The sequence below is a fragment of the Medicago sativa genome, chromosome 7 (assembly GCF_051527215.1).
Source record: "Medicago sativa cultivar Bolivia chromosome 7, Bolivia_mono, whole genome shotgun sequence".
Lineage (NCBI taxonomy): Eukaryota > Viridiplantae > Streptophyta > Magnoliopsida > Fabales > Fabaceae > Medicago > Medicago sativa.
In genome coordinates this window covers 77,362,613-77,373,392 of record NC_140755.1, presented here as the reverse complement: position 1 = coordinate 77,373,392, position 10,780 = coordinate 77,362,613, and the positions used below count along the sequence as shown (strand labels likewise).

General features: G+C 33.4%; 1 protein-coding gene across 2 annotated transcripts; it reads left to right on the top strand.

Annotated features, from left to right (window-relative positions):
• Positions 1-1,384: 1,384 nt before the first annotated feature.
• On the top strand, positions 1,385-10,324 carry LOC146908739 (uncharacterized). 2 transcript variants are annotated; one of them, XM_085722338.1, is made up of 13 exons: positions 1,385-1,682; positions 2,957-3,015; positions 3,298-3,415; positions 3,723-3,796; positions 4,770-4,828; positions 5,544-6,134; positions 6,225-6,763; positions 7,207-7,271; positions 8,258-8,337; positions 8,464-8,708; positions 8,830-8,958; positions 9,398-9,550; positions 9,639-10,324. In XM_085722338.1, exons 5-13 carry the CDS (start codon positions 4,826-4,828, stop codon positions 9,775-9,777), a joined length of 1,944 nt encoding a protein of 647 aa, XP_085578464.1. In that variant the 5' UTR covers positions 1,385-1,682; positions 2,957-3,015; positions 3,298-3,415; positions 3,723-3,796; positions 4,770-4,825; the 3' UTR covers positions 9,778-10,324. The 2 variants fall into 2 exon arrangements, with proteins under 2 accessions (XP_085578464.1, XP_085578463.1); XM_085722337.1 differs by having other exon boundaries at positions 4,760-4,828.
• Positions 10,325-10,780: the final 456 nt, after the last annotated feature.

Below are 10,780 nucleotides of genomic sequence, written 5' to 3'. Positions count from 1 at the left end.
CTACCTTTTAAATTTTTTATTTATTTTATTTATAGTCTCAAACAGAAGTAGAATAAGCATAAGTCTCCTCCTACCCTTCCTATGTATGAAATTCAAATTGATTAGTTAATGTTTTATTATTTTATCAAATCATTACTATAAATATACCATGAAAATTAATTTTTTCTGCTATATGAATGCAAAATGACCAGTGGCGGTTTTACCACCCAGCTAGCCTGGGCACACGCCCGGGCTCAGTCCCGGATCTCGTAGGAGATCCATAGGTGCCACTGCAGTCCTCAACTTACCTATAATTATCATATTATCCATAATATATCATATGTTACATGGTGTTGCAGTGGATAGGCGCGCTCCCAAACCCCCCCAAGGGCGTGGGTTCGATCCATAGTAACCCTACTTTTATTTCATATTGTAGCTGTAGCTCTGCAAAATTTCTGGCTCCGTCACTGAAAATAACATTCAAAATGTATTCTTCCTTTTAAATAGTTACATGTCTATGTATTCTTCCTTTCAAATAGTTACATGTCTAAAACATGAAAAATTACTTCCATAAAAAAAATGAAAAATTACTCATAGTTACATGTCTAAAACATGAAAAATTACTTCTATTAAAAAAAATGAAAAATTACTTTATTTATTCAAAAAGACACAAAAGAGAAAAAGATATATAATGAAACCATCTTTGTCACTTTATTATAAATAAAGAAATATATGTGCTACTTTACATTTTTGCAAAAAATAATATCCGTGTTACTTTTAAATACTTAGGTTGGTGTGTTACTTTAAAATACTTTTTTTTTTTTTTGGAACAGCAAAAGTTTATTATGCCACAAGCCCGTGCGAGATGCACTAACAAGCTAGGGTGGAAAATGGAAAAAAAAAAAAAATTCTTTAATTATAAGTGCTCCCTAATTTCCATTTTTGAGTGCCATTCCATTTTTGAGTGCTCCCTAATTTCATTTTCAGAAGGTGATAATGACTTTGTTGATTTTCATTATAAGTGCTTTTAAAATTAGATCTTGCTGACTAATGCTTTAAGCACATTGGTTAAAGAATTCTTTAATATGAACTTTGTCTTGCAAATGTAAGTTTTTACTATCGTCTTAATAATAATTACAACACTTTTTTATGTAAATTTATTTATTTTAACACTTTAACCAATGTTTCAAAGGTACTCATTATCATTCTCCTTTAAAATTTAACAGCATATAATCAAATCGAAAAATTCAACAAAATTATTTTAAATATGAGAAAATACTATAATTTCATACATAAAAATAGATAATAATTCCTCCAATCCTTATTATGAAAAAGAATTAGTTTTAAAGTTTTATTTATGTTATTCGACTGCATTAACTTGACGAAAGTCAACTCAAAATGAGTCAACTGGGTCTAAAACATTCTCAGTGACAAATGTTCTTTTCATCGCAACAAACGAAAAATGTTTTTTTTTTTTATTGTTTAATTAATGAAGTAATACCCATCTGCGTCAATCTCTTGAAATGATCTGAGAAGAACTGTGTGATTCAAAAAGATGAGTTTTTTCAATTTGATTCTCACTCTTCTTGTGCTTCTTCTCTCTGCAAATGGCGAATCCGGCAGTAAAGGTGAAACCTTTATTGTTTCCAGCTTCAGCTACCCTCATACTAGACTCAGACCCTTTGATTTGCGCTATATAAGAGGTTTGTGTCCTAATTTACAGTGACCCTTTTGTTTTTTTACTCATTTATTGTCGTTATTGTTTGTGAATTGTGAAGAAGCATGATCTTAGTGTGAATTTTATTGAGTTGGAATTGGATTTGATCTTACTTGCTTCAGCTGCAAAGTCTATGTGGATTACATAATTGGTCTGTTTTTATGTTTAGGGGAAATCTAAGAGACTAATTACAGTACAATACTATTATTTGGCTATGATGGTTATTGAAATTATGAATCTTGTGTATAATGTTAATTATGCTTTTAAAGGGGTTCCTGAGATTGATAAGTAGGTTATGTTGCAATTGTTTATCTCTCTAGTCTTTTAAGAATGGCACTTGTAGAACCGCATATATATATATATTTTCGTTCTTCTTGGAAACTTGGTATCTGACCCAATGACCAACTTATCCGAGGGGATCAATCCCACTGTCCACTATTGAGGGCCCCATTGAAATTAGAGCAAAACTCTGTACGGACTGACCCGACACAAGAGTTGTTGACGCCTGGAGGTTTCGAACCCGAAACCTAGAGAGGAGCATACTTTTAGGTCCCAAGCCTTCACCACCAGGTCAACTCATGGAGGCTAACCATATATTGACTTGAAACACAGTATGCAATGTTATTTGAGTGGTGTTTGTTGTTTAGGCTCTGTTTATGCAATGAAACACAGTATGCGAACTGTCAAGCTTATAGTGGATAACTTGCACCTTATAAGCTCATAGTGTATAGCTTTTCGTTTTTTCTCTCAATTTTACCATTGTTATCTTAGTTGAAGTAAATTAAATAAAATATTAAAAATATATTTTTATGTCATTTCATGTTTATCTTTTAGTTCAATTGCTAATTTTACCAAAGACTATAAACTCAATTTGCTAGCTTATTTTCTATCCATTATAAGGTAATATGCTATTAGCTAGCTTATCAGCTATCCACTGCTTTTTACCAAGCAGAGCCTTATTCTCTAATCTGTGATGTGATAATTTGTTACATTTAACTAATATGATCAGAATCCTTATATAAGCAAGAAAGGAATAATAATCAGGTGTGTAAAAAAGTTCAGATGGAAACAAGTGTGAGATGATATCATAGAATAAGCTAATTTTATATTTCCTTCTGCTTTGGTGATTCAATTGCGAGTTCTGTTATTTTGAAAACTGTTACAGATATGTATTCACAAAAAATCTCATTTTTTGATATTTTTTGAGGTTTGGAGTTGTGGATGATCTTACTTGTTTGTTTATGTTTTCTATTGCTTCAGTTGATTTGCCGCCATGGTTTTCTGCAATGTCTATATCACTAAACTCCGATGTAGACCTTGTAAGTATATCCGATTCTTCTACTTTGATATCTCTTGTTTTAAAGTATCTCATATTACATAAGGTATAATTGCAAATGATATAGTTCTCTATTTCTCTGAGAAAAAATATTTGTTTATACGTCCTTCTAAAATATTCTCCCTTAATGTAAAATATGTTCCAATGAAAATTGTCTTTACCGATTATGCTGCATAAAAGTTCCATGGAGTTCCAATCAGAATCTTATCTTTCTGTTATTTGTTTGCCTTCTTTTGTTCATACTTCATGCATATGCTGTTTTCAGGATGTGTCTAAAATTGAAAAGGTTCCAATGAGCACACTGCCAATAATATGCTTTAGAGATGGAGGTCCTCCACTGCCAGATCCCTTAAACATAACTTTGAAAGATTCAGCTGTCTCAGGTAGGAGACCAAGGAAGCATGTTGTTTATTTCTGTGTTGGACATTATTTATGTTGGATACTACGCGAACAATTTTGTTTTTTAAAAAGAGTATCCACTCACTCTTTTAATTTAATATTTGTATTTTTAATATTTATACAAATTTTGTTTTTAATGTCTGCAGTCTAAAATTCTTATCCCTCATTCGTTTATTCTCCTTCTCATTATCTATCTCCCTTCTTGACAACAATGAAGAGACAGGATTTCCTTTTTGACTGTTTGTTTTCAGTTTCCTGTTATGATTACTCTTTGTTCCCCATTTTCTTCAGGGATAAATGGTTTAGATGTGGAGCAGTGCTTTCCTATGCAGAAAAACATCACTGTGAAACTGACAAACAATCAGGTATTGTTTTAGGTCTTTTTTGCGCTCGAAGCATTATCTTTTACTCAGTGTTGTCAAATAGCGGTTATAACACCTCTATAAGCATAAAACATGGAATAATTTGGACAAATCACTATTGTTCCGCGATACGCTGTTTATCATGTGTTGTCAAATAGTGGCTATAGCGACGCTGTAGTACTTTAGCATAGTGGAATTTGAACAAACTGCTATGTTCTGCGATCTGTAATACTCCCTCCGTCTCAAAATAATTGTCTCTTTAGCATTTTTTTCTCTGTCTCAAAATAATTGTCACTTTAGAATACCAATACAGCATTTATTGTTTTTTTTCCACTATTATACCCTTATTTATTGAATTTCATCAAACTTAACTACTTAACTAACTACAATTAATAAGGGTATTTTAGTAAATGATACTAATTTTATCATTAAAGTCAACACAATTAATCATTTCCTTAAAAATCGTGCACAAACTGTAAACGACTATTATTTTGAGAGGAAGGGAGTAGACAACATTGTTTTTATTTGTTGTATTGGCATTGCTTGATCTAGTTCAATGTCTCCTGATGGTTATAATGACATAGAAATACTTGCTTAAAGTTTAAATTCCTATAGTCATGAGTCAGTTCAATTAAAAGTTTATTAGGTGAAGATGAAACATGATATATCTTTAAGCATAGTAGACTTGAAGCATAAACAAAGCATAAGTCCGCTCTGCCTTGTGCTGAAGTTCAACTTTAGTTATAAAGAATGGGGACATAAAGATTCAAACTGCTAACCACTTGGTTATAGGGGCTCTGATATGCGATGTCTAGGACCAATCCTTTTAAAAGCATAAGCTGTTAGGTCACGCAATTGGTTTTATATATCTAACATCTATGTTGCTTGGGGAACGGTTAGTTGCAGGCGATTTTTCTCGTTTGTTTTTAATTTCTTAGATGGCAAACATAACAAATTATTGTTCAGATATCTCCAGGTGTTTGGTTCGTTGGTCTTTTCAATGGCATTGGACCTACAAGGACACAGTCGAAGATGGTAAGGTCTATTATGCAAATATTATATTTAATTAATTCTGAATTTTCCATGTACGCTCCATCACTTATTGGAACAATTTTTATCATGTGTTATTATTTCTTTTAGTGCATTTCTATTTCATGTCACTGTGCATACAAAAGATAGTTGTTGTTTCTTTAGAATCCGGATTTTGTTGGTAGATTTTATCGTAACCTTTCCCCATTATTCAAGAAATTTTCCAAAATAATACTATTCTTATTAAATACACAATTTGATACACAACTAATTGAAGTTTTCTGCAAATAATACTATTCCAAATTAAATTAAATGTTGAACCATTATTGGCAGGTGTATTGTCGTTATTATTTGGTTATCGTAATAGTAATACTAAGATTTTTAGCCAATGATTTCTAATCTACAAGTCAACGCTCTTTAGGATAGGATTATTTCCATACTTCAATGTGAGCTTATACTTGCATTTTTATTCGTAAGGAGTTTTCTCTGTCCTATATGCCGAGGGCTTGACATTTGAACTAAATGCGCTGTGCAATTCAGATAAGAAATTGTTCAGTATATCTAGTTTAACACATCATTTATATATACTACCCAAATTTCATATAAAGCGAGTATAAATAGTTGAGCTTTGTAAACTTAGAAAGTGGATTAATTGCCAAAAGAGTACACTGCTATTTCTAGAAATGTTAGCTTATAACTAATAATATTTCCACCTCTGCAGATTGTCCGAGGCCCAGCGTACTCCTTTGGTGCCAATATAACCGTGGAAGCATGCACAAATTCAATGATGACAGGAAATTTCTGTAACAGTCCAGTTTATCCGTTCTCATGCACAACATCTGATGTCAATAATGCTTTGAAGGCTACAGAAAACAACACAATGTTGGAAAATTTGATGACCTGCAAAAGTAATTTGAAAACTTTCTGTGCTCACGAAGGTGTACCAAACATCTTCTCCTTGGATATAATAAATGTGGCAGAAGAATTTACAGTTATGGCAAGTGATGTCAAATTCAGTGGTACAACTTCAAACAAAACAACTGGTGCAAATGATGTTGGTTTAATGTGTTTTGTTCGCCATGGTGCAATGCCTTCAGTGACTGTGTATGATTACTCCAGTGATTTAAATAAAGCACCGCTGGTTATTCATTCACCATTAATTGGTCGTTGGTACATTACTATCGTACCGATCAATCTTGTAAACACTCAGGATAGTAATGTGACGGCTTGCTATTCGGTGGAATCCCACATGCTTCAATGCTCGGTTGGGAAGGCTGGACCAAATTGTACAATGGATATCTACATGCTTCAGGTAGTATTCTTTGCAAGATTTATTCTGCCAATTATTGAAGGTAAATACACTGATATAAATTATTAACAAGACGAGAATGGTTTTGTGTAGACATTTGTACGGAGAGGACCAACTCCCTTTGAATCATATTATTTACCGGTTGGTTCTGGAGCATCTTACACTTCTGCCAATTTCCCCATTGAAACGCTTTTGAGTAACTCATCATACAATGGAGAACCTGGTAACATTTGGACTTACTTACTTTTGGACATTCCTCGTGGTGCAGCTGGAGGAAATATTCATGTGCAACTATCCTCAGATGTGAAGATCAATTATGAAGTTTATGCTAGATTTGGTGGATTGCCGTCTCTTATTAGCTGGGACTATTATTATGCTAACAAGACAAGGAGAAGCGATACATCTTCGTTTTTCATGCTATATGATTCAAGTGATGGCAAGATCAATTTCTATATTATGTATGCTAGAGAAGGCACTTGGGGTTTTGGTCTTAGAAATCTTAATGCCAGCAGAAGTGATCCTTCTAAAGGGCCAACTGTCATATCTCTTTCACTTGAACGATGCCCAAAACATTGTTCCTCTCACGGGGACTGTAAATTTTCTTTTGATGCAAGTGGCTTGACATCATACAGGTTTATTTTAAACCCTTTGCTTGTTCCGTTTACATTCCATCCGTTTCCTTTCCTTTAAATTGCTAGACAAGAGCCATAATGTAACATTTGATAGACAGGAACATAACAGAAAATGAGCTTTGTTCTATACTTGGTACATATTAAAAGTAAAGCAGAACAGGACATAAAGTAGTAAATAGTATTTTTTTTCCTTCTACTAAATGGGGTGGAACCATGTAGAATATAACAGAACAGGCTGTCTCATTCTGTTCTATCTGTGTGCCAAACGTTACCTAGAAGTCCTTTGTATTGATTGAGATTTTGTGGGGATTACAATTCAGATGGAATGTTAGAGTTTCCGAAGTGCATTAATTTTTTGTTGAGATTAGGTTATGATGTTTTCCATTTATTCTCTGATGTATCAAGGAATTCATCATTTTAAATGTTAACTTTGTTGTCCTCAGCTTTTGCTCTTGTGATCGAAACCATGGAGGCATTGACTGTAGCATTGAAATTGTAACACATCAAGGTGCTTGTTCATTTTTGAGATTGATGAAGTTTGTGATTTTATTGCCTTGTAGTGTTTTTATTTACTTATTATATAAAGCATGACTTTTATTATTCTTTTTTGAGGTAACTTATTTATTAGGAAAAATTGTCTTTTGGTCCTTTCTATTAATTTACTTTTTAACTCGGATTCTTTATTTTTTTGTCAAGTTAGTCCTCTATACTATTTGTAAACGTTTACACCGTTAGGCATAACCTTACTTTTAAAAAACTTTTTAAATTCCAACACAAAATTCTCCAAGTTTCCCCAATGAAATTTTGTAATTATTAAGGGGTTTGATCGCAATGATTATAAGAATTGAAACTCTCATTCAGTTTATAGAAGATGGTTCATCTAGAGATGATTTGAGTGAGAGACATTTCAGGGTGCTTGAAATTCAACACAAAACTCTCTTCAGTTCATGAAATCGCATGAAAACTCGGAAAATTCTTAATATATAAAGTAAAAAAAAATCCATGAGTTTGAAAAATTATTGAAAAAAATAATATGGATAGTGCGGTTTGATCCAATGGTGTAAACATATAAATGACTAATTTTGACACAACAAAGATAAATGCCTAAAGTGATAAAATAAATTAAGATCAAGGATCAAAAGTGAAATTTTGCGTATTTATTATTTATGGATGTTGGTATTAGTACTTTTGATTCTTTTTCAACTATGATACATTTTGTAGTAATTTCTGTTACAGACGTATCTGTTTTTGTTTATTAGTTATTTATTAATTACTTATTAACATTGCACTTATAAGTTAAATTCAACCCTTCAAGAGTGTTCAACAATTTCATTCTAAAAATATACAGTTAAAATCCAAAGATTATGCACTCCTCTTTTTCTATTCATTTGTCAAATGTCTGCATTCTCTATTGAATATGTATTCACAACATGGCATGCAAGACAAATTACATAATATTTTATTCTCAAATCTAGTTATTGAAAATTGGTGCAGGGCATGTACGACAATCATTTTTTCTCATTGTATCCAATGTTGCGGCCATACTTCCTGCCTATTGGGCCCTTCGGCAGAAGGTCGTTCTTTCTCTTTACTTTTGTTACTCTTTCTAACTCTTATTATTTTATTATATAGATTTTTGTTGCAACCCATAGTTTACCATTTTTTGGTTTAGAAACTCCGTAATATCTTTTATTATGCAGGCATTAGCAGAATGGGTTTTGTTCACATCCAGTGGAATTGCGAGTGGACTATATCATGCTTGTGATGTAGGTGCCTGGTGTGCATTGAACTATAATGTCTTACAGTTCATGGACTTCTGGCTCTCTTTCATGGCTATAATTAGCACTTTTCTTTATCTTGCTACTATTGATGAAGTATTGAAGAGGGCAATCCACACAGCTGTTGCTATCCTTACTGCCCTAATGGCTGTAACAAATGCAACTAGGTAAATGAACAAATAGACTGAATATTCACACACGCACGCGTGCGTGCATGGACACATACGCATATATACTCACCATAAAAATGTTTGTCTTTTTCATAGTTATTGATGGTGAATCATGCAGGTCTTCCAATGTTGTTCTTGTGATAGTGATTGGTGCGCTTGGTCTCCTTATTGGATGGGTTATAGAGTTGTCAACAAAGTATAGGTCCCTTTCCTTTTCAGTTAGATTCTCACTTGATTTCTCTCACTGGTAAGTTTTCTGTACATGAATAGTAAATTTGTTGAGTACAATATTGTATTGGTTTACATGCAACATAGTAGCAATCGATGGCACTACACTTTATTTTCATATTTTGTATCCATGCATTCATTGCCTATTCATGTTTATCCATTGTTGTCAATCATCCCTCATTCTTTCCAACCCCCAAAAGTTTCATGGCCGATCACCGTATGATCTCATCTAACTGCCTATGCATCACCGACACTCCACATCAAAGGCGTGTCCGGTGTCGGACCCTTGTTGGTTTCCGACACGACACCGATACATGTAATTATCTCAAATTATCATTGGTGTCGACGTGTCAGTGTAGTGTCGTATCAGGTGTCCGTGTCTGTGTGAGTGCTTCATAGCTAACCACTAACGAGGTTGTTCCTCAATATAACTTATTAGTGATGAATTTTACCTGCAGTTTACAAGTGATAAAGCGATGGCTATGTAATCTTGTTGGGTCACTTCTAAGACGGTACCACTGGCCTTTTGCCTTAGCTGGTTTTTCTGCACTGTCAATGGCAATAGTAAGCTGGACACTTGAAACCAGTGAAACTTACTGGTTTTGGCATAGGTATTAAATATTACTACTATCCTTTCCCTCTCTCAATTTTTACCTTCTCTATCTCCCATGTTTGATTTCTTTTGAAATGTTTTTACAGCTTTTGGCATATTTCAATATACACATCTTCTTTCTTCTTCCTTTGTTCGAAAGTAAATATTGTGGATAGTGAGAATCTGCTACCTGCAAATGCAAACTATGAACTGACCCATCAGGACTCACTTCCAAGAAGTGGTTAGATATAGAATAATATAAATGGAATAGGTTGGTGTAAAAAGGGTTGCAGAGGTGAATCATTTTGGATTTCTCTATTTTTGTGTTTAAGGCGAGTTCATGTGATGTGAAGGTGGCACAAAAATGTGTGGCTAACGGTATTGGATGTGAATCGGTGTATGTTCGGTTTATAGTTGAGAATCCGCTAAGGTACATTTAATCTCAAAGCATCTATGGAGTTCCTCTGAGACAAAATGTACATTCGCAATGGAAATCGAAGCATACTGACTGCTGAATTGGATAAGAAGTCATCCTAGGAGTCAATTTTGAGGCTAAAAATAGTGAAGGGACAAAGCAAAGCAGTCTCTTGTAAATTATTTTCAGCACAAGGTTTGTTTATGCCATTCTTTATAGGATAATTTACCCTCAAAAGAATCAAACTAGGGATAATTTTTGGTGAGGGGATAAAGAGGCTTGTCTTGTGTAATTATAGTTTAGAATAATATTTGTCTGCCTTTGAACTGTATCATATTTAGAGATATTGTGATAAAAGCTGCTCTTCAATCTTCATAATGGATCTTATGTACTTCAGTAGCTTCTTTATAACTTACTTAGATGGCTATTTTTTTTTCTCAAATAGATTTTCTTTGTTGGAGGTAATCTTATTCGAGACGTGTTAGACACTAAATGTGGATATCTCTTTCAGTCGAAATTCGAACCTTAGTTCTCGCTTGTGGGAATCTAGCAGCCTCACTCCTAAGATGGGTATTTTATAACAAAATAAACAATGAAGGAATTTGCACGACACAAACATAATTTATAAGGTTGACATGAAAACATTAAAAAAGGTGTCTACCAAGCAAGAGTGATGTCCCTTTATGGTTCTATTATTAACCATGTAGTGATCAAGTTTTGTATTGTGTTGAATATAGTTTAATAAAATAATCATTGATGTGAAGGACTTATACCTACTTTTGGTTTTATTCCATTTTATGGTATTTTGGAGAGTTTGTTTAGAGCGAGTTCTTG